This window comes from Erythrolamprus reginae, chromosome 1, assembly GCF_031021105.1.
Source record: "Erythrolamprus reginae isolate rEryReg1 chromosome 1, rEryReg1.hap1, whole genome shotgun sequence".
NCBI classification, from domain to species: domain Eukaryota; kingdom Metazoa; phylum Chordata; class Lepidosauria; order Squamata; family Dipsadidae; genus Erythrolamprus; species Erythrolamprus reginae.
In genome coordinates, this window is record NC_091950.1 from 279,541,432 (window position 1) to 279,566,573 (window position 25,142).

Below are 25,142 nucleotides of genomic sequence, written 5' to 3' on the forward strand. Positions count from 1 at the left end.
TACCTTGGTATGCCCATATAACGTCTATGCTCTGCAAGCTGCACTGGCTTCCTCTTAGTCTCCAGGCACAATTCAAGGTGTTGGTTATTACCTATGAAGCACTACATGGCTCAAGGCCAGACTATATACAGGACTACCTCTTGCCACATACCTCCCAATAAGAGCACACAGAGTTGGCCTCCTCCAGGTCCCATTGACTAAGCAATGCAGGTTGGCAGGACTACTGGAGAGGGACTTCCCTGTGGCCGTCCCAGCTCTATGGAACCAACTATCTCCCAATGACCGTACTGCTTCCACCTTACCTTGCTTTGCTGAAGGGGCATGAAGTAACAACTGACATGGCCAAACTGTGTAAATGGTATGTATGCATGGGATTATGACTGTTTTGTAATTAATGGGATCTTTTTTATTATGGGATTTTATAGTTTTAGATATTATATTTGACTTCTTATTGTTCTGTATCTATTTGTATTTGTATTTATATTATTATTGTAAACCGATTGGGCAGTAGAAAAGTCGAATAAATAAATAAAATAAAATAAATTTCAGAAGGATGACATTGATGGGAGTCATTCATATCTCAGGGGGAACAATGTTGCATATGGCAGATGGCATGACAAAAAAGGTTGGTCTTCTAGATTCCTCCAGATGAATCTCTTTTGCAAATAACATCTTCAAAATACATCTTTTGCTGGACCTAAAGGGAAGGGCAGATGCAATTGGGAAGAAGCGATCCTTCAAATATCCTAGCCCCATGTTATGTGTGTTAGGAAAATAGAGTGAATGATTGTAAATTAGCCATCAGTGGTGAAAAATTAGAGCAGGTATATTAAGCTGTGCACCTTTTAAGTTCAAATGCTAGCAGCAAGGTACAGTGATACCTCGTCTTACAAACCCCTCTTCATATGGACTTTTCATGATATGAACCCAATGCTTAAGATTTTTTGCCTCTTCTTCTGAACTATTTCGAGCCGCTGCCGCTGAGATGCCCTGCCTCCAGACTTCCGTTGTCAGCCGAAGCACTGGGATTCTCCTGAGGCTCTCCTCACTGGGAAACCTCACCTCCGGACTTCCATTGTCAGCCAAAGTGTGTGGATTGCCCTGAGGCTCCCCTCGCTGGGATTCAAAATGAAGGGAATCCCAGTGAGGGGAACCTCAGGGAAATCCCAGTGCTTCGACTGGCAACGGAAGTCCAGAGGTGGGGTTTCCCAGTGAGGGGAGCCTCAGGGGAATCCCTGCAATTTGGCTGGCAACGGAAGTCTGGAGGTGGGGATTCCCAGCAGCGCAGGGCAAAAGGGGTGACTTTTGGGATGGGGTTGCACACATTATTTGCTTTTACATTGATTCCTAGGAGGAAAATTGCTTCGTCTTTCAAACTTTTCATCTTACGAACCTGGTCATGGAACGAAGTAAGTTCGTAAGATGAGGTATCACTGGACTATGTTGTTGGGTAATATGGGGTCTATTGGGAGGAATTAATAATGCTTGTCAAAGTGAGTGAAAACATATGTACATCCTCCTGTACAGAGTTGGGTATGACAGGAAAAAAATAAAAACTGACTGCTGTGAGAAGGACATAATTAAAAAGTAAAGCTGTTTGGTCATCTGGAAAGGAAAGCATGATAATCAAATTGCAAAACAGATATTTAGGCAAAGACCCCATTGATGGAAAAGAGGGTGATTAAAAAGTTGTGATTGGATGCTGTTGAAGAGATGTTCTAATGGAAAAAGATGAGAGAGAATAAGAAACCATTGTTTGCTAAATAAACTGTCCAGGTTAATAAGTACATGATGGGTTATCATATGTTTTCATTCCGTCTTTTGAAACTAATAATTATGGTACTTTGCGTATTCATTTCAGGTACGTGTATGGAAAACCAGTGAAAGGAAAGGTCACTATTGCTTTTTTCCCATTGTTTGGAACAAATATAACAAAGATAACTAAAATAATGAAGGTGAGCCATACTCAGTTCTTGACAACGGTGATTTTTCCTGTGGTCTTTTCATTTTCCTTGCTGCTTTTTGATCCAGACTAGCTTCTTTCTCATACTACTACTTTAAATCCTTTTCAGAACAAATTTTAAAAAGCTTTTTGCATTATTTACTATTTTTTGCTTTTTTGTCTAAATGTTGACATATATCTAGATGCAATGGCACTTCAGAGTTTTGGATTCCAGGTGCAATAGCTTATTAGCAGGAGTTTTACAAAAAAGCTTATATAAAGGATTAGGGTTAGGATTCTATTTTTTATCTATTGTAGAAATATATTTTATATGCCTTGTAAAATCTGAAGTTTATTTTTAAAAAACAAGATTTAAATTGTACTTGCTAAACTATGTGCCTAGCCACTACTGTTATGGAAATCAGTGAAAATCTAGAAGATATCTTATCCACCTGAGCCCTCTTAAAACAAGTGTTAAAAGGAGACCCTCCCCAAAAGGAGTAATGTCTGTAGTAAACGTGGAGATTAACTACAACCAAATATCATGACTTGCACAAATGGAAGTATTTTCTTCTAAATTAAATTCATCACTGAAAATAATCTCCTAATTTTAATTTTGTATCAGATTTATAACATTTCCACTGTCGTGGCTATTCTTTCCACAAATATCTTGTAAAACTGTAGCTTTGCCTTTTCCCACTCAGTTTTAGCAAAGAAGACTAGTGGTTAGATAGACGGTGATGTAGATATATCTCAGTTACTGTAAATTGGTGTATGGAAAAAGTATTTTGAAAAAATTGAATAAAATAAAAAGTATTAAAAATAAAAGCTAAAGATATATGGTCAGGAACAGATCTTCTAAATGTTTTGGCTAGTGTGAGAATCAGATCTATCTATATAGTTTTGGGATACCTCATCTTTATAATACAAGAAAGGGAGTCTGTGATGTTGCATGCGATTTAAGGCAACTCCTTAAATTGCCCTAGGGCATTTTAATCTAAAATGTACCTAGACTGAGATTCTGAGATACTTGGGGCTCTATGAGTTTGGTTGTTTGCTTGCAGGCATTTTGTTACTAGCACCAAAGACTCCACCGTTCAGTCCTGAGCTACATATATTCTCTTCTATTGAGACAGATTCAGATGTTGGCCTGATATTTTATTAATATTGTTTTGATTTTATGGTGAAATGCAGTAATAAAAACATTATAGCTTAATATTATTTCTGGTTATATTGCTTCAAATATAACATAGACTAATCAATATATTTTTCCTGATCTCAGATTAATGGTTCTTTGAACTTTACACTGGAGAGTCGAGAGATAAAAAATATAACTGTCAGAAAGGAGAATATATATGTATATGGCCAGGAATCCTATAGGAATTCTATAGGAATTAGAGCTGTTGTTACAGAATCTCTTACAGGTATGTGGTTTTAAGTGGAACATTGGAAGAGATCAAAGCTAAAGTCTATTTAATCCAGCTGTATTTTTTTACATTGAGCAGTCATAATCCCACAAGTAAACAATATACTGTACTCAGACTGAGTACAGTCACTAAATCACATGCATATTCCTTAGCAATTGGTATTTGGAGACATGGTGGTTCTAATTTAGGTACCATAGCTTATTGCTGTGGATGGGGTCATTTTTGTTATTTGTTGGAGAGGAACATTTGATGGGATTTGCAAAAGCTTATTCTACCTGTTTTACTCAACAAATAAAACTGAAAATCTATTCAATTAACACTGGTCATTTGAAGCCAAATTTCATAATTTTAAAGGTTCTGGAAACTGAGATAAAGACATACCATCTACTACTATGGAAAACCATAAACCATCTACAAAACACAAGGCTTAGGGTGATAAAAAGTGCAGAGGAGAGCAACCAAGGTGATCGGGGGACTAGAGATTAAAACATACGAAGAGCGGTTGCAGGAATTGGGCATAGACAATCTAGCGAAGAACAGTGTTCCAATATTCCATGATAGTAGTGTTCCAATATTTGAGGGGCTGCCACAAAGAGGAGGGAGTCCAGCTATTCCCCAAAGCACCTGAAGGACAAACAAGGAATAATGGATGGAAATTGATCAAGGAGAGATTCAACCTAGAAACAAGGAGGAATTTTCTGACAGTGAGAACAATCAACCAATGGAACTGTTTGTCCTTGGAAGTTGTGGGAACCTCATCACTTGAAACTTTGAAGAATAGATTTGTCAGAAATAGTGTAGGGTCTCCTGCTTGAGCAGGGGGTTCGATTAGATGACCTAGAAGGTCTCTTCCAACTCTGTTAATCTGACATAAAACAGACGCTAAAACATTAAGTGATTTGTTTTTTGTTTTAGCATTTTCTATGAATCTAATCTAATCACAGAGTGTAGTCACTTAGAACAGTGTTTCCCAACCTTGGCCACTTGAAGATATTTGGACTTCAACTCCCAGAATTCCCCAGCCAGTGAATGCTAGAGAATTCTGGGAGTTGAAGTCCAAATATTTTAAGTGGCCAAGGTTGGGAAACCCTGATTTAGAATAATAAGTGTGAATTATCTTACTTCAGCTAAAACCAAATAAATCCTTGTCTATCATTTTTTAAATATCTGATTGTTTTAATAGGAATCTTTCAAGATGCAAAGGCTACAGTATTTCCACAGCGGCATGGTTATGAATTAGATTTTTTTCAGTATCCAAGATTCTTGAAGCCATCTCTAAACTTCATTGCTATGGTGAGTAGTATTGTGTTACTGTTTGTTTCTTTCAGTATCATTTCAGAAATGGATTGAATGAAAGATGCATCAGAAAGGTGGAACTACATTCTTTAAAAGCTACAAGTCTTAAGGCAGCCTTTTTATTTCTCAAAACCTCCAAATCAACACCCAAACTACAGGGGCCAGAAATCTTCATCCCCATCTGACACGTTCACTTGAAGTCTATATGTATAGTGTAGGCCAGTGATGGCAAATCTTTTTTGATTTGTATGCCAAAAGTGGGTTTTGGGGGGGGGGGAATCACACATGCGTGTGCCCACACCCATACCTCCCATGCATGCGGTTGTGACTCCCCCTCCCCGCTCCTGGCATGCGATGGCACACCCCGTTTTTTGCTGTCCCCAAGCTTCAGAACCTTTCTAGGGGCCTGGGGAAGGCGAAAATGCCTCCAGGGGCCATAAATGGCCCATTTCAAATTGAGAACCCCTCTGGAGGTTTGAAACAGTCTGTTTCCCAACTCCCAGTGGGCTCAGGAGGCCCGAAAATGAGTTCGATATGGCTCTACGTGCCACTTATGGTTCGTGTGCCATAGTTCACCATCACTGGTGTAGGCTATAATATTTAATATTTTTATTTGACATTCACATATCCAAGATTGTCCATAAATATTTCTTTATTTTGCTAATTATTAGATTTATATCCTGCCTTTCCCCCCCCCACAACTCAGTGTGAGAAGTTAGAGCAACATTGAAGTCACCAGCTATACCAATTGTCCTCTGCTGCCAAAGAGTATTGCCATTTCAAATAAACACTCTACATAACAGTTATTATTGTCCTAAATAATTTTGTGTCTTAAATTTAATTTGTTTTCAGCTTAAAATAGGAAGATTTGATGATCATCCACTAACATCTATTGAACAAAAGAATAATGTCACAATCATGGTCACACAGTCAAACATTTCTTATCAGATATATAAGCGTAAAAACGAATTACTGGATAAGAACGCAGATTATGAGCTAAATTATCCCATTCCAGAAAATGGGATTATTCAGATTGAGCTTCCAGTTTCAGCTAATACAACAGTTTTGCATATTAAGGTATATTCCTTTCCTATAATTTTGTCTAAAGAAAATCTTTCACTGGCCAGTGAAAATAATTCCAATAAGGAAACTTGCTTAATGCCTATCTTCTTCAAATGTATCTCGCTACTCATCAGATATTTATATTTATTTATTTATTTATTTATTTATTTATTTATCGGATTTTTGTGCTGCCCCTTTCTGAGATATGTATGTTGTTTTGTAATAATTGCAACAGAATATAAGAAGGAAAGTTTCTTTTATTGCTGTTGTTATTAAACCACAGTTTCCCATTAGATAAAAATTCTTTAAGAATTGTATTTTGTGTTTGGACTTTCCCAAAGTTGATGAGGCAAAAATGTGGGGAGGGGAATGCCATGGTTTGCTATGGCTCATTTGTAATGTAAACTGCATTAAAAAGTACCTCGACTTACAACAGTCCATTTAAGTGACTATTCAAAGTTACAATGGCATTGAAAAATGTGATTATCACCATTTTTCGCACTGAGCAGCTGTTGCAGCATCCCCATGGTTACATGACCAAAATTCAGATGCTTGGCAATTGACTCATATTTAGTGTCTCACCTTTTGCAACCTTCTGAAAAGCAAAGTTAATGAGCAAGCCAGATTCACTTAACCCTGTTACTGACGTAACTGCAATGATTCACCTAACAATGTGACAGGAAAGGTCATAAAACGGGGCAAAACTCACCTAGCAAATGTCTCATTTAACAACTTTTGAGCTCAATTGTGATTGTAAGTCAAGGACTACATGTAGTTTGAACAGGGCAAATGCTTATAGGTATGCTCTTAGCAAAATTCATCCTTAGATTCTCCAAATGACTATACTTTTTATTATTGTCTTATGTGCTCTTTTTTCGCCTTTTTTTTAACAGGCTAAATTTCTGCAGAGTCAGACTTCCATAGTGATACCTAATGTGTTCTACTCACCCAGTTTGTCTTACCTTCAGATTAGGAAAAAAACAAGCAAGGATTTAAAAGTAATTGCTTCTATTAGTAATTGAACATGTTTTTAAGTACACTATTCCATCACATTATGATTTGTGTTTTTACTCAAGACCTCTTTATTTTTCCTAGGTTGGGATTCCTTTGGAACTGAGCATTCAAAGCAGCATGCCATTGGATGAGATTAATTATATGGTAGATAATAATTATTTTTTAATTTTTGCAAAATAATTCAGTGCTGAGCCTTCTTTAGCTGAGGACCTTGTTCTTTTTTGCTTGGTATGTAGATAGGGTATTGTCAAGGAGAAAAACGTGGAAATGAGTGAATAAGCAAACAAAAGCAAAGAAGGTGATAAGCTATTTCTTCAAGGAGATTGATTTTCAGCTGTACTTGTGCCCTCTAATAATTTTTTGTTGTTTCAAGGTTTTTTTATTTTGTTTTATGTTATGTTATATATATCAATGCATGAACAGTATGACATTGGGTATCATACATTCTAATTGCAAATAAAGTAGAATTAATCATAGTTATTACATTACACTAAACAATGTCGTCTGGTGGGACCCATAGTTATTACATTACACTAAACAATGTCGTCTGTGGCGGCTCTCACCCTCTGGAATCAACTCCCTCCAGAGATTAGGACTGCCCCCACCCTTCTTGCCTTTCGTAAACTCCTTAAAACCCACCTCGGTCGTCAAGCTTGGGGGAACTGACACATCCTCCCCCCTTGCCTATGTAATTTTGTGCATGATATGACTCTGTGTGTGTATTTTATCTATTGGAGTTTTTTTCTTTTTAGACTTTTTAATGTAAAACTGTTATTTTAAATTTAAATTATTAGATTTGTTACCATGTATTGTTTTTATCACTGTTGTGAGCCGCCCCGAGTCTATGGAGAGGGGCAGCATAAAAAATCTAATTAATAATAATAATAATAATAATAATAATAATAATAATAATTACATTCAACCAACTTATATATTTCTAATAATAATACATATTTATATTAAGTTATAGTCTGTCATTATTCAATAGTTCCATGTTTTCTTTTATTATTTAATTTTATTGTTTATTTTAATATTAATGTCACAAAGGTGTTGGATCAAGGTGGTGCCGTGGATATTGCCTATCTGGACTTCAGCAAAGCCTTTGATACGGTTCCACATAAAGAGCTGATAGATAAATTAGTGAAGATTGGACTTAATCCCTGGATAGTTCAGTGGATTTCAAGCTGGCTGAAGCATAGACATCAGAGAGTTATTGTTAATGGCGAGTATTCTGAGCAGAGACAGGTTACAAGCGGTGTGCCACAAGGGTCTGTTCTGGGTCCTATGCTTTTTAATATGTTTGTGAGTGACATAGGGGAAGGTTTGGTAGGGAAGGTTTGCCTATTTGCCGATGACTCTAAAGTGTGCAATAGGGTTGATATTCCTGGAGGGGTCTGTAATATGGTAAATGATTTAGCGTTACTAGATAAATGGTCAAAGCAATGGAAACTGCAGTTTAATGTTTCCAAATGTAAGATAATGCACTTGGGGAAAAGGAATCCTCAATCTGAGTATTGCATTGGCAGTTCTGTGTTAGCAAAAACTTCAGAAGAGAAGGATTTAGGGGTAGTGATTTCTGACAGTCTCAAAATGGGTGAGCAGTGTGGTCGGGCGGTAGGAAAGGCAAGTAGGATGCTTGGCTGCATAGCTAGAGGTATAACAAGCAGGAAGAGGGAGATTGTGATCCCCTTATATAGAGCGCTGGTGAGACCACATTTGGAGTACTGTGTTCAGTTCTGGAGACCTCACCTACAAAAAGATATTGACAAAATTGAACGGGTCCAAAGACGGGCTACAAGAATGGTGGAAGGTCTTAAGTATAAAACGTATCAGGAAAGACTTAATGAACTCAATCTGTACAGTCTGGAAGACAGAAGGAAAAGGGGGGACATGATCGAAACATTTAAATATGTTAAAGGGTTAAATAGGGTTCAGGAGGGAAGTGTTTTTAACAGGAAAGTGAACACAAGAACAAGGGGTCACAATCTGAAGTTAGTTGGGGGAAAGATCAAAGGCAACATGAGAAAATATTATTTTACTGAAAGAGTAGTAGATCCTTGGAACAAACTTCCAGCAGACGTGGTTGGTAAATCCACAGTAACCGAATTTAAACATGCCTGGGATAAACATATATCCATTGTAAGATAAAATACAGGAAATAGTATAAGGGCAGACTAGATGGACCATGAGGTCTTTTTCTGCCGTCAGTCTTCTATGTTTCTATGTTTCTATTATTGCTTTTATTTTATTATATAAAAGTGTATAAAGTACATTAATTTTCCTTATTAGTTTCTCTTATTTCTATCTCATATTCTAACTTTTAATCATGTCCACATTTAACCATTTTTGTGAATACTGGGCCCGTTTTTGCGAAAAACAGGGCACAAAGAGGTTTGGGAGGCCTGCAGAATGCTCCTGGGAGCTGGGGATGACAAAAACTTTTTTTCTTAATTGCCTCTTCAAACTTTTGATGATCTTATACACCAGTGCAACTTATAGTCTGAAAATACACTATGTATTTGTTAACTATGTAAGATGAATTTATCTAAGTCTTTAACTCTTTAATTTTTTAAAATTTTATTGGGGTTTTTTTTGCTCCATATTCATACATATATCAATGCATATACCATTCAAACATATCCATGACATATATTAATACATCTTTTTAGCTGGTCTCTTTTATATTCCTTTCAACATCTCTATCATATTAATAAATTATCAGTCTGTATTTATGTTTCTCTTTATCACCCCCTCCTACTCTCTCCATCTCTCCTACCTACCCTCCATGCCCTCTCTCCATCCTTCCTTTCTTCCTTTCTCCACCCCACCCGACCCCACCTCTCCCTCTCCCTACCTACTTCCTCTCTCTCCCTCTTAACCTTTCCTTGAGTGATTTTAATTCCAATAAGTAAAATTCTACATTTAATTCTAATAAGTAAGGCTCTACATTTAGGCAACAAAAACAAAATGCAAAGGTACAGCATATGTGGTACCTTGCTCAACAGTAGTAACTGTGACATGGACCTTGGAGTCCTAGTGGACAACCATTTAAATATGAGACAACAGTGTGCAGCAGCTGCCAAAAAAAGCCAACACAGTTCTAGGCTGCATTAACAGAGGGATAGAATCAAGATCACACGAAGTGTTGTTGTTGTTGTTGTTATTATTATTATTATTATTATTTATTAGATTTGTATGCCACCCCTCTCCGTGTGTGTGCCTTGGTACTTACTGCTAGGAATAGAATGATCTTCTGTTACAATACAATTCTTTACAATTAGAAGTTGATATGATTAGGTGGCAAATATAGTTCTAATATATAAAAAAGTACACATTAAAACGTTTAAAAAATATTTAATACTCGTATCTCTGATTAAAGATATTTATTTATTTATTTATTTATTTATTGGATTTGTATGCTGCCCCTCTCCGCAGACTTGGGGCGGCTAACAACAGTGACAAAAACAGAATGTAAAAATCCAATACTAAAAATAGCTAAAAGCCCTTGTTATAAAACCAATCATAAATTGTAGAAGCCTAGGGGGAAAGATTATCTTAGTTCCCCCATGCCTGATGGCAGAGGTGGGTTTTGAGAAGCTTACGAAAGGCAAGGAGGGTGAGGGCTATTCTAATCTCTGGGGGGAGTTGGTTCCAGAGGGCCGGGACCGCCACAGAGAAGGCTCTTCCCCTGGGCCCCGGCAACCGACATTGTTTAGTTGACGGGACCTTGAGAAGGCCCACTCTGTGGGACCTAACTGGTCGCTGGGATTCGTGCGGCAGAAGGCCTTAAACTAAACTTGTATTATTGATTAAAGAAATAGCCACTTCAACTACATTTTAGATTATAACTTTGACTGGTCAAGAGAAAAAGTTTCATAAACTCAGTTTGTCCCTGAGTTGTATGAACAACTGATGAAAACTTTAATTTCAAATTAAATATTGTATCTGATTCTGTATTTTCCCAGACAGACCTTGCATATTTTTCTTTTTAGAAAAATGATGATTGGATTACAAATCATTAGGTACCTATTCACATTATTTTTATAAGGGCTTCATATGATTTAGGTGTGGTATTTTTTTTAACTCGTAGGTTATGTCCAGGGGTCAGATTGTGAGTGCAGGAAAAAAGAAGGCCACAACATTAAGTTTAATTCCAGAATATTCTTGGACTCCTGGAGTTTGCATAATTGTCTTCTATGTGCATGATAATGGTGAAATAATATATGATGATCTACATATTCCTGTTCAACTGACTTTTAAAAATCAGGTAAATGTACCAGCCTTCCTTTCATAATAAACTGAGAGGTGGAATTTTATAAATCAGCTATTTAATAGACCATAGGGTTATATCAGTGCTCCAGAGATAAACTTTGGTATCTTGCAAGATGCATACCGGTAGAAAAGCATAGAAAGAGGGCTGTTAGATTAAGATAAGACTGAAAGCTATTTCTCTTGTTAAAAATAGTATTTTCTTCTAAATCTGTAGCTAGCATAAACATTTAAACCAAGTCCTCCTGACATTATAAAAGATTAACTAAGTGCCTGAACAATTAGACATCTTCTCGTTGATAGTGTTTCCCAGGCTAGGGTTTCCAAAATTTTTACTACCACACTGTGGGTGTAGCTTGATGGTCATGTGACTGGGTGGGACTGGCTTGTCAACCATGTGACTAGGTGGGAAATTCTTGGGTTTCTATCCTCTTCCTATGTTACATATTTTGGAAAACAAGACAATTTAACTCATTGGGAAAAGTATCAAGATAAATTTTCAAATAGGTGTTTGGACTCTATTTCAATTGATTAAGTTACATTATTTGAATGGCTATCAAAAAGGAGAAATACGTAGACAGCATTATTTGTTGAGGAACTCAGTAACATTTTCCCAAGAGATTGTCTTTTTTATTAAGAATATAAGGCAGGAAGTAGTAAACCCAAATGTGCATAGATCCACACAAGTTAACCTTTGTAGTTCTGTATTATTTTATAATGGGTTTTTTAAAGTTAATGTTTGCTTCACATCTGCTTTTATAAAGTATGTTTTCTACCTTAACATGTGCTTATTAATTTACCTATGCATTACCTTTACTTACATTTTGTGTGCTATTGGTTGAACATCCATGAGTTTTATAAAAATAAATAGAGGAAGAAAATCAAATCAGACCAGGGCTTGAATTAAGACAAATATTTTTTTTCTCAGTTGAAAGACATTATATAACACACATGAGACCATAAGTGTCCTACTTTGAAAAGTTGCTGAATTTTTTTCTTTAACATTATACATGTCCCGCTGTGGGCACAAAAGCCTAGATGAAAACGCCCAGGGATCTTCCCCCTGCAGCAGCCAAGAAAAGAGGCGTGTGAGGACATCTCAAGCACCAATTGCACCGTGTCTCCTCCTCTTTCCTCTGCTGTAGTGTATGTCCAGCTGCTGCGGCCCCAGAGAAGTAGGGGTCAGCTGCCAGGTAAGAATGGGCAGGCAGGCTTTTACAAGTAGTTCAGGAAACCTTGGCGAAAGGCAATAGAGGAGGTCTGCTGAACTGAAGGCGGCTGCGAGGCTTGACTCCCTCCCTCCCTTCCTCTCTTTTAATATAGATCCGACCATTTCCTTTTGCCATTATTCAGAAGAGGAGAAAGGCAGCGGACCACACTCAGCCTTGCTTGCAGCAAGGAAACGGCTGGATATTACCGGAGTGGGTGGGCCGAGCCTGCTCTGGTAATTGTAGATTCCTTGTTGCAAGCAGCACTGAACGTTTTTACTATAAAAACACGCAGCACTGCTTGCAGCAAGGAATCTGCCCGACGCGTAATTACCAGAGCGGGCAGGGTGGTTGGCCTCCATTTAAATGCGTAGCATGATGGCCACGCAGCTGGGTCCCCCTGCCCACTCCAGTAATTGCAGATTCCTTGCTGCAAGCAACACTGAGTGCTTTTATAATAAAAATGTTCAGCACTTACCTGCCTAGCCATAGGTCCTCCTCTTGAAGTCTTCTTCTCGAAGTAAGGTTGTAAGTTTAATAGAAAAGGTGTTAATAGATAAAAGTAAGCAAGCTGGGAAAACTTCCTCACAAAAGAATTCTGTGATGGCGCCAGTAGATATATGGAGAGCCCAGGTGGGCGAGGTGATTGGTGGGCCAGTGAATCAACGAGCCACTAGTTCACCGATCACTTTGGCAGCACATGCACAAATTATTTTAATAATAATAATAATAATAATAATAATAATAATAATAATAATAATAATAATAATAATAATAATTTTTAAAAGATGGCAGCCCCAAGGGACTGGCAACCAAACGGTGACATAACCAGCAGATTACTACCGCACCGTACCGTACCGGTAGGAACCCATTACTGGTGTTTCCCATTAGTTTAGTTACATTTTCTTTGGGAATTATAGCCTATATGTTTATTTTGAAAAAACCAAAAGGAAAAAAAGAAAGAAAATGCAGGTATTACCATACAAATTGTGCATGTTGCATTTCATAATTGCATCCTACTATAGTCAATGCTTTCTAAGAAAGTGAAATAACACATATTAAAATTACATTTTATTAAAATGAAGGTTAGAGCAAACCATAAAATAAAGCATCTTTAAAAATCGAACAAAATAATAAAACAATAGCAATATTATTGTCTTGTTAGTACTATTTTTCCAAATTCAAACCCACTGTTGAGCTATAGAATTATTACAAAAACAATAATTACAGCCACAAAAAGTAAAAAGTAAAAATTAATGCTAAACCACAGGGTAATAGTACCTGAGGGAATAAAAACATACCTGATAGAAATTCAAAATAGATAAAGTGAATAAATAGTCATTAAAAGTATATGAAGATTGGAGAAGGCTACAGCTGAAAAGGCTTGTCAGTGACAGCAACCTCAAGAAGTATATTGATAAGGATAGATACTGTAGAAATATACTGTCCTTCAGATACAGCCTTACCAAACCATTTGTAAAACTTTTTAAAATTGGTAGTTTCAATAGACATAGATCTACTGCATTCAGTTAGGACCATGATATTCAAACAGCCATTAGATGGCAGCAAACACATGGCATTTCCCGTATCTTTGTACCTGTTCAACAGTTGTCCAACTTTTTGTAGCCCAGAACTGGTAACCACACAGTGGTGTTGGCAGGTTTGTGAATCTGTTTCTTCATAAATATGGCCTAAATCCTAATTGGTTCTGTAATAACTCTCAAATGAAGCAGAATCAATTAATACGTTTATTGTTCTGACAGGAACAAGGTAGTATAACATAGTCAAATAGCAAGTGTGTATTGAGAGCGCAATACAATGACAGTTTTCAGTATTTATACAAACTAGCCCCAGCAACAGGCAGCTTTTACTTTGCTACAATTTTAGCGCCAAAAGAGGCTAACCAATCAACAGGCAATAAACAAATCTGAACTTTTGACTTTTACCCTGGTAACTGGGCAGGTAACTGGGCAGCATATCTAACAGGTTCCCTGTTTAATTCCCAAAACTAAATAAAGAGAACTCAATTAAGCAGATGAGTCAAATGTAAACACAGTACGTTTTCATTTACTTACTTCTTATCCAAGAAGAAAATGATGGAAAGCTATACCATAGTTGCTTTACTTATCGCAAATACTGTATGCATAATACATTGAACTTTATTTCAGCTTCATAAGAACTCTATTTACCATATTCACTTTTCCCATATGCAGCAAAGCTTATTTATATAGGTACACTTAAAGGCTTCAACCATAGTTTATTATTTAATTTGATTTATTTATTAATTAAATTTCTATGCCACCCTTCTCCTCAGCTATTTTATTTATCCACAAATAAACAGCAGGAAGTTAAAAATCTTGACTGTACATCCGTTGTCCAGCATAAAGCCATACTGCATTTTTCAAATGTTGATTACTACCACCTTTTATTCTTTTCAGTCAGGGATGGGCTCCTCCCGATTTGGACCAGATTGCCTGAACTCTTAGCGACCTTTTGGTGATGTTAAAATGGCATCATGGATCCAGTTTTGATGGTGGTAATCCATGGGCACCACCATCTTATTTTTGGAATTTTTGGTGGAATTTTCCATCTTTGGATGGTTTCTCTTCTTTCTGTGCTTCAAAAAGAGCCCTTCTGCTAGTCCCAGGCTAATACTCACCTTTATTTCTTCACCGGAAGCACAGTTGATGAGCTCCTCAGCTGTCTTTTGGGCTGAATCCCACTACAGAGCATGCACGGAAGTGAAATTACACATGGGGACATGCGCGCGCATGGGTGGAGCAAGAGCGCAAGTGTAAAATGTCACAATGTGCCCTGGTAGCGAAGGTAAATGGGACCCAGCCCTGTTTTCTGTCAGAATTTTGCCAATCTAGGCACATTTCATAAAAGGATCTCCCTGCAGTTTTTATATTCACTGTTGCTGCCTTTTTCATACTATTCTTCCAGGTATCAGGCACGCTCACCCAACAATTCAGTAAGCAAGCCACACCCATATTTTAACATTTTTCCTGTCACACTATTTCTGCAGGCTTCTCATTTTTCAACATTCTCAGAGCTTTAGGATATTCCCCCTTTCTAAGGCATCAACGTTTACTGCATTTTTTTCAATTTCACTTGTAGATGTTCCACTCTTATTCCTATACATATGTTCAAACCATTCACTCCAGTTTTGTTTTAATTCATGGAATTGTCTTTATTTTTAATTACTTTTTTAATCTACTGGAGACTTCCTGATCAGTTTTCCTGTGCACTGGATGGGAGGTGATTTGTTATTATTTTTCTTAACTATTTCTTTTTCTTTGGATGTTGAAAATTACCTCAAAAATAAATCTTTCATCAGTAAGTTACTTTACATTTTAAATATTTCTCTTGAAATGTTTACTGGGGTTCTGGGCCATCAACAGTTTATAGTTTATAGTACAATATAGTCAAGGACCCTCTCCCCTGAAAACAATGTAACATTTCAGTGTGTCCAAAATCTTTCATACAGAGGATTGTAAAAAAGAAAAGAAAAAAGAACCCACTGCTGATTAATTACAATGCTTGCTTTGTAAAAAAAAAAAAAGGTGCAATTAATCTTAAATACAGATAATGCTAACAAAACAACTTGAATGTGTTTTAAGAAAGTGACTTATTTTTATTTCCTATAACTTAAAATAGAAATTGAGATTTCTGAACTGATTCTATCAGGAGAGAAAAATATCTTTTCTTCTACTCTTTCATTGATATGTTCTATTACTATATCTTCTTTTCTATTATTTCTTAGATATATTTTACTATGAGTATCTCCTCTATAACCTTCATCATGTATTTACTATGTGTATATAGATATATACCCACTAAAACCCTCATTGTGTATTGGACAAAATAAGTAAGTAAGTAAGTAAGTAAGTAAGTAAGTAAGTAAGTAAGTAAGTAAGTAAGTAAGTAAGTAAGTAAGTAAGTAAGTAAATAATAAAACTAAAAAAATACACAAGACCCTGAGGCTACTTTGATTTTATTCTTGTAATCTAAGTTGCTGTTTAAGCACAGCCAAAGTGAAGCACAAGATACTTGTTGCCTATTGTATCCAGGGGCCGATTGACTGTTAGAACAAATGTCTTTGTTTTGTCCTCCATCTGTTCTTCCTCTTTTCTTTTCCTCCTTTTAACATGTGACCTCCAGTCTCTTACATACCTTATCTGCTCTCTTGTTATTGTTCTCTGGTGCCACAGGTGACATGTGGAGCCATATTTGCTGGCATGTGAGCTGTTGCCCTAGCTGTTGCCTCAGCCAGGGCACACAAAGGGCTCTGTGAGGGTGTTTTTGGCCCCACCATAAGTTGGAAAATGAGATGTTTCTGGCCTCCAGAGGACCTTTGGTGTGGGGGGGGGGGAAGCCACCCCAAGCATTGAATTGTGGATACTATCACTTGTGCAAGCGTGATAGTGCGTGCACATGCTCTTTTGGCACCTGAGGAAAAAAGGTTCACCATCACTGTCCTATGTTATATTCAAAATGGTCAGTTTTTTAAAACCCTCTCTATTCAACAGCCTTTTCATAATCCAGATTATCATTCTGAGCTATTTGTCCCCCATGAGAGAAAATATTCAAGATCAATCTCTCTCTGCCTCTCTTTCCCTCCCTCTAACCTCTCTCTCAGAGTGAGAAAGTGAAATGTTTTAGGGAGAATATTACATATAGAAATAATATATTGCTTTCTCTAATACACAGGCCTCAAACCATTCCCCTTAATTTATAGTTCTATTTATCAGAAAAATGTATGATGTTCCACTCGGAAGTAGAACCACTGAGTTAGAGAGATTTTTCTCAGGAAGTATATATACTGATAGTGCTATTGCCCCATTTCTGCATCTGGTTTGACACTTTCAGAATTTTGGGACTTGTTCAATTGCATCATAGGTAAATCTATTTCAAATGTATAATATTTGATATTCCCCAGATTAACATGCATTGGAGTAAAAATAAAGCTCGACCTGCTGAGAATATCACTCTCAAAATCAAAGTGACAGAACCCCAAACCTCAGTTGGACTTTTAGTTATTGACAAAAGTATAAATGTGTTGGGAAAACGCAATGATATCACAGAGAGTTCTGTAAGTTTCTTTTTCTTCTTTTCTTTTGCAAGAGTGCATTGATTTAGATTTAGAAGTACAGTACTGTTTTATTGTGACTAGTTTCCCTAAAATGTTGAAACAAATTGAAACTATAAAACAGTTAATATGTATTAATTTTAATTTATTTTATTTGCAATAAATCCTTAGTTCTCTGATAATCTGAGTAACATTATGTTCTAAATCAAACATATTTGCATTTATTTACTTCATTTTCTGATAAGCATGAAATTAAGAAGGAATTTATCAGGATATGTAATTCTCATTTTTGTTAAAGTAGAATATTCAAAGCAAAAGAAATAATGGAAACTAAAAGCAAATGTAAGGTGTTCACATGCATTTACAAATCATCAGCAAGATCTTAATGAATGATGAAAAAGAAATAAAATGTCTTTAGAAATTTCCAAAAACTTGTATGCTGATGGTCAAAATGATGACTAAATATAGCTCAGTTTTTGTTGGGATTCTTCACTGCCGTGGTTGAAAATTTTAATTAGTAAATTACTTCCTTGTACAGCAACTCAATTACTAGGCTTCCATCAAACAACTCTCTTCAGAGAAAGATCATAATGAATTAATTATGTTCTGAAGATGTTTTCATATGCTTTCCACATTGACATATAAAAATATCATACAGTAATTATTCACCCTGTCCTATTTTATTTCATCCTGTTCTTGGGGTTGAAAAATGTGTGTGGCCCACTAACTTAGATACTAATACATTGTGTTATCACTGGTTAAATTTTCCTTGTGTTGGTTAACTGTTTTATCTTTGATTTGTTTCTATTTTCTAAAAATAGATATACAATGAGCTACGTTCATATGATACAAGAGCACCTTGGGAAGATGAAGTCTTTTGGGTACAGTTGCATATTATATAGCTGCTAATTTTCATGTTCCCTGATAACTTTCATAGTCCTGAAGGAATATGAAAGTCTCTATTTCTCTCTCTTTCACATGTGCGCACACACACACACACACACACACACACACAGAGCTTCCCCATAAGGTAGTATCATAGAAACATAGAAAGGAGACCTTGGAGGTCTTTTCATCCTACCCCCCAAGCCAGGAAAGATTATTCTATATTGAGGCAAATGCATATCCAATCTTTTCTTGAAAATCTCCAGTGATGGAAAATCCACAATCCCAGGAGGCAAGCTATTCCATTGATTAATTGCTTCCATTGTCAGGAAGTTTTTCCTCAGTTCCAGGTAGGATGTCTCTTTAATGACTTTTAACCCATTGCTTTTTGTCCTGCCCTCAAATGCTTTTGAGAATCTCTCAACCCCCTCCTCTCTGTGATTGCCCCCTCAAGTACTGGAAGACAGCTATCATGTCACCTCCAATTCTGTATAGTATAGTGTATGTATATATATATTTCTTTGTGCTCTAATTTACATTTTGAAAAATAATTAAAATGTTTGTTCATTTGCTTATTTAATTAATTTAATTTATATACTGCCCATACTCTCGGCAGCATACACTGATATGTTGCATACAATTAAACTGAAAAATCTTTTATGTACTGCATACAGAATGACAATCTTTGGATATTGACTGATGCCAACCCTTCAGTACATGTGAAGCACTATGTGCTTGGTAAGTAAAGATAAATTAAGAAAAGAATCCAACATTTCTTGGGTAGATAGAAACATAGAAACATAGAAGTCTGACGGCAGAAAAAGACCTCATGGTCCATCTAGTCTGCCCTTATACTATTTTCTGTATTTTATCTTAGGATTGATATATGTTTGTCCCAGGCATGTTTAAATTCAGTTACTGTGGATTTATCTACCACGTCTTCTGGAAGTTTGTTCCAAGGATCTACTACTCTTTCAGTAAAATAATATTTTCTCATGTTGCTTTTGATCTTACCCCCAACTAACTTCAGATTGTGTCCCCTTGTTCTTGTGTACCTACTTGACTTTTAAACCGCTACTTTTTATCTGCCTCAGAAAAAAAGCCTTTTCTTCATTCTGTTTAATTACTCCCTGTCATACTCTTTTTGATCTCAAAGGAGATCAAAATTTATATTTTCTTCTTCTTCTTCTTCTTCTTCTTCTTCTTCTTCTTCTTCTTCTTCTTATTATTATTATTATTATTATTATTATTATTATTATTAAATAAACACAAGACAAAACAAACATGCAGTAAACACTTGGAGCATTTATAGCCTCCTTTCTGTCAACAGCTAATATTGGATATATGTATATTATACAATATTTTGTTAATGTTAACATTGCTCTATCGTTGTTGTGTCTCATCCACATCCCACTCAGCTGATCACAGATTCCGAGGATAGAGAGACGGGTATGTTTTGATATCCTAGGCCAGTGGACTTGGCACCCTAGTCTGATAGCGAGGAGGTCGGAGAGGATGTGGATTTAGAAGCTAAAAGCCAACCAGAGACTGTGGCACCCCAGAAGTGCTTATCAGTGATTCAGGGGAAGAGGAGGAGCCCCTACTTGATTATGAGCAGATAGGAATACTTGAAGAAGAGGAGGTTTGGGTGTGAATAGATCTATAAAACACTTGGCCATGCCTTGTGGCTATATAAGGGGAGATCTCATGATGAGTCAGTGTGAACGACAAATTTCAATCCAAGGAATGGTGCAGACAATTGTGAGTGAAGAACTGTTTCTCCTAAAAAAAGCATTGAAAACTGTGATCGGCTTCTCTGGGATTCTTGCCAAGATGATGATGATGATGATGATGATGATGAAGATGAGGAGGAGGAGGAGGAGGATTGTTGTTGTTGTTATTTATTAAATTTGTATGCCGCCCCTCTCTGAAGACTCGGGGCGGCTCACAATACAAAACATTACAAATCCAATGATTAAGACAATTTAAAACCCTTAATATAAAAAACAAGCATACATCTCATACAAACCATACATAAAACGGAAACGGCCCAGGGGAATCAATTTCCCCATGCCTGATGACAGAGGTGAGTTTTAAGGAGTTTACGAAAGGCAAGGAGGGTGGGGGTAATCCTGATCTCTGGGGGGAGTTGATTCCAGAGGGTCGGGGGCCGCCACAGAGAAGGCTGTTCTCCTGGGTCCTGCCAGGATGACATTGTTTTGTCGATGGGACCCGAAGATGGCCAATTCTGTGGGACCGAACCGGTCACTGAGATTCATGCAGCAGAAGGTGGTCCCAGAGATATTCTGGTTTGATGCCATGAAGATGGATGATCTCTGGCGGGCCCGGGACAGGGGTTTATCCTCTGTCCTGGTGCTTCTTGACCTCTCAGCGGCTTTCAATACCATCGATCATGGTATCCTTCTGTGCCAATTGGAGGGGTTTGGAGTGGGAGGCACCATTTTACGGTGGTTCTCCTCTTACCTCTCTGGTTGGTTGCAGTCAGTGTTAGTGGGGGGGCAGAGGTCGACGGGTTGTAGGGTTCCTCATGGGTCAGTTTTGTCCCCTCTGCTGTTTAATATCTACATGAAACCGCTGGGTGATATCATCCAAGGGCATGGGACGAGTTACCATCAGTACGCTGACGACACTCAGCTGTACATCTCCACCCCATGTCCACTCAGCGAAGCAGTGGAAGTAATGTGCCGGTGTCTGGAGGCTGTCAGGGTCTGGATGGGTGTCAACAGGCTCAAACTCAATCCAGACAAGACGGAGTGGCTGTGGGTACTGCCTCCCAAGGACATGTCCATCTGTCTGTCCATTACCCTGGGGGGGAATTATTGACTCCCTCAGAGAGGGTTCGCAACTTGGGCATCCTCCTCGATCCACAGCTAACTTTAGAACACCATCTTTCAGCTGTGGCGAGGGGAGCATTTTTCTGGGTTCACCTGGTGCACCAGTTGTGGCCCTATTTGGACAGGGAGTCTTTGCTCACGGTTACTCATGCCCTTATCACCTTGAGGTTTGACTACTGCAATGCTCTCTACATGGGGCTACCTTTGAAGACTGTTCGGAAACTTCAACTTGTCCAAAATGCAGCCACACAAGCAGTCTTGGGCCTTCCAAGAAATGCCCATATCTCACCATCACTTCATGGACTGCATTGGATACCGATCAGTTTCCAGGCACAATTCAAAGTGTTGGCTATGACCTATAAAGCCCTACATGGCACAGGACCAGATTATCTCCGAGACCGCCTCCTGCCGCATGAATCCCAGTGACCGGTGAGGTCACACAGAGTTGGCCTCCTTAGGGTCCTGTCAACCAAACAATGTTGGCTGGCAGGACCTAGGGGAAGAGGCTTCTCTGTGGGAGCCCCAACCCTCTGGAATCAGCTCCCCCCAGAGATTTGCACGGCCCCCACCCTCCTTGCCTTCTGAAAGAGCTTAAAAACTCATCTTTGCCGCAAAGCTTGGGACTTTTAGATCTTCCCCCTGACCACTGAATGCTTAAGTATGATTGTTAAATATTTGGTCGATAAGTTTTTCTTTTAATTGCTTTTAAATTGTAGTATTAAGTGGATTTACACTATTGTCCTGTTTTTATATATGTTGTGAGCCGCCCCGAGTCCTCGGAGAGGGGCAGCATACAAATCCAATTAAATAAATAAATAAGATACTGTGAGCTGAGTGATTTATGGATTGTTTTAAAGACACTTTTAATGAATTTTTGGACTCCGGCCTGAGATGGGTTAAAAAGAAGGGAAGAAAACTAAAATTACATATAATAATTTACTAGTTATAGAAATAAGAAATATAAGACCATTAATGTAATAATATGTTTAAGGTATATATTGAAATAGAGGATTCGAATTAGCTGAATTATTGTATTACTGATTAAAATAAGGCGGTAAGAAATATAACAAGTGTATATATAGAAATCAATAATCAGAACAAACCTTTTCCTTACTGACTGTATTTGCCATAACAACAAAAAAACAATAACCACAAAAGGAATGTGTTTAATGGAGCGATATATCTTAATTTTTATATTCTTTTTTCTTTTGTTTTGTAGATGTATTTATATTAATATACTGTATGTTTGTATAGTTTTGTATGTTTTTCTATTCTTTGTGTATTGTTTTCTCTTAATGTTCAAATTTCAATAAAGCTATTTTTTTAAAAAAAATTAAAAGTAAAAAAAAGAACAAAAAAAGAAAACTGTAATCGTCTTCTCTCGGATTCTTGACAAGATGTTGTGAGTTGAGTGATTTATGGATTGTTTTAAAGGCACTTTTAATGAATTTTTGGGCTCCAGTCTGAGACGGTGTTTATGTGCCAGTCATTGGTCATAGAATGCTGCCTAGAATGGACTAAAACCCCTTTTTACATTTAACCATTTACGCTATGAACTGCTTGAACAATATACTACAATTTTAATATATTCTGGCTGTGTGTGTGGGGGGGGGGGGGAGAGTTAATTTCTGATGGCTTTTCGCCTAGATAGAACAATCAATACTTATACTACTATAAAAAATTCCTTCTAAAACCTTTACTGAACTGCTTGAGAATGCTCCTAAGTGACTTTATTTGTTACATCTCTCTTTCTGCCAGTTGTAGAATTTATTCCACACTTTGTAGAAATTAGACTCCTCTTTTCCTTTCAATTTCCTTGTTAGCATGTCCATTTCCACACAGTCCATTATTTTTTTATTACAGTTTCTTCATTAGGTATCTTTTTCCCCCAATGCCTGTGCATAAGTGATTCTAGCTGTTGTCAAAGTATGAATAATAAGATATTGTGCTTTTATAGTCCTTTTTGAAAAATGCCTAATAAAAAGATATAGTGGTTAAAGCATCAAATAGGAATCTCAAATTCTAGTTCTGCCTCAAACATGAAAGCCCACTGGGTCAATGTGGGCTAGTCATTCTCACAGGACTGTTGTAGGAGACGTAGAAAGAGGAATAAGTATTCTGTATATGTCACACTTTTGGTTCCTTATAAAGTGATAAAGTGGGATGAAACAATTCAAATAAACAAAAATATATGGTCACAAAGTTAGATTAAATTCATTTATTCTTATTTACATATGTTGAAAAAGGAAAAGAAAGAGTAAAATGGACTCCTTATGTACTATGCAAATTTCTTGTAAATTCTAACCATGAGTGGAGGTTTTTTAGTACATCAAGGTCTCCAACCATTTTTTCTAACCTTTCCTATTTGCAGCTATACAAGCCCAATAAATATTGGATTCATGCAAGTTTCTTCTAAAGCAACTTATCTTCCTCACAGAGAAAAAAATCTGCAGTCATAGTACTCCTTATATATTACTCAAGGCTTCAAGATCTTTGTTCAGCTCACTTCAAGATCTTTGTTCAGCTCACTGCAGAAAAAATTTACAAATCTGATTTAGGGCTGTGATTTCAGTTCCCTCAGAGTACTCCCCTGTCTTTGAATGTCTTCACTCGTCTTATTTTCTTCTAATGGTCTATCCCAGTGATGGCAAACCTTTTTTCCTTGGGTGCCGAAAGAGTGTGGGCGCACTCGATCGCGCATGCCCAAGTGCCCACAGTCATAATTCAATGCCTGGGAAGGGCAAAAACAGCTTCCCCCATCCCCCCAGAAGCCCTCTTCTGGTGGGCCCAGCAGGCTCGTGTTTTGCCCTCTCCAGGCTCCAAAGTCTTCTCTGGAGCTGGTGGAGGGTAAAAACACCCTCCCCCATCCTCCCGGAGGCTCTCTGAAAGCCAAAAATGCCCTCCGGATCCTCTATGTGAGCTAAAAATCAGCTGGCCGGCACACTGGAATTGAAATAGGACAACAGCTCATGTGCCAGCAGATATAACTCTGCATGCCATCTGTGGCACCTGTGCCATAGATTCGCCATTACTGGTCTACCCTCTCTTTGTGTTTGCTGCTTCTTATGTTCTATTGCCCTCCACAGCAAATCTGTTGTGGATAAGCGGGTTAGTTATTCAATACAAATGTCCTCCTTTGGAACAAATATTTTTGTATAGATTTTTAAGTGAAAAAATATATAGAAAAGAATCAGACCATGTTTGGAATGGGAGGAAGATGAGATTGCTCTTTCCAAAATATATAAGATCGCTATTTAAAAAACCCCCGACAGGCCCTTTCAAGAACTTAGACTTTCACCTTTTGCTGATATGAGATTAACTTTTCCCAGTAAGGTAACTCAGCACAAGATATCACAGATTATTTTATTACAGGCATTCACACAATAACTCAAGGCTTGATTTCATGGCTTTCATGCTGTGTGCTAGTTTTGTGAGTCTTCCTTTCTTGTGGGAGGAATTTTGATTAAATTAAGTTTCAAAAGTTCGCCCTTCAACTCTTCGTATTTTTTTAATTATTAGAGTGCTTTTCAGAACAATATGAGACATGTTGCTGAGTGGGTGTGGGAATACAAAAGGGAGAAAATGACAAAAATCAAGCCCTTTCATCAATGGCCTCTCATCATGCATCTGGGGATGGAATAAGCCATTCTTGTGACAGAAATTATAATTATGCTGCTCTCTTATATCCAATTTATGATCCAATTTATGCTGCTCTCTTACATCCAAAACCTTCACCCTATTCTTTTTTCATTAGGATGGCCAACCGGAAATGACAATGATCCAACACTGCCTGATCTCCATGTAAGGAAGAATTTTCCAGAGACTTGGCTTTGGCAGGAAATAATGATAAGGTATAAGATTGTGTGAAGATGGCTTTCTTTATTTTCCCTTACAGATAATCTTTAATGTTTATGGATAGTTCTACTAAAAGTGGAATGAAGACCTGGTAAACAGAAAAATTCTTAATTGTGTAACTTTATAGTAAAGGCATAGTATGGGTTCCTTCTGCTTTGGATTGGTTCTGTAGCAGGAACTTCCCCTTCTCGCTGAACCAGCAGCAATGGTCGGCTGAACATTTCCCCAGACTGGCTC

At 37.4% G+C, this 25,142-nt stretch overlaps 1 protein-coding gene across 1 annotated transcript in view; it reads left to right on the plus strand.

Annotated features, from left to right (window-relative positions):
* Positions 1-25,142, plus strand: part of CD109 (CD109 molecule) — a 90,571-nt gene that overhangs the window by 17,018 nt on the left and 48,411 nt on the right. Inside the window, exons 8-18 of the mRNA XM_070764042.1 lie at positions 1,862-1,955; positions 3,225-3,366; positions 4,553-4,662; positions 5,518-5,742; positions 6,621-6,725; positions 6,823-6,885; positions 10,832-11,008; positions 17,161-17,313; positions 18,132-18,191; positions 18,870-18,933; positions 24,805-24,901. Of these exons, the coding sequence (XP_070620143.1) occupies positions 1,862-1,955; positions 3,225-3,366; positions 4,553-4,662; positions 5,518-5,742; positions 6,621-6,725; positions 6,823-6,885; positions 10,832-11,008; positions 17,161-17,313; positions 18,132-18,191; positions 18,870-18,933; positions 24,805-24,901 (1,290 nt within the window). The remainder of the gene's footprint in view (positions 1-1,861; positions 1,956-3,224; positions 3,367-4,552; positions 4,663-5,517; positions 5,743-6,620; positions 6,726-6,822; positions 6,886-10,831; positions 11,009-17,160; positions 17,314-18,131; positions 18,192-18,869; positions 18,934-24,804; positions 24,902-25,142) is intronic.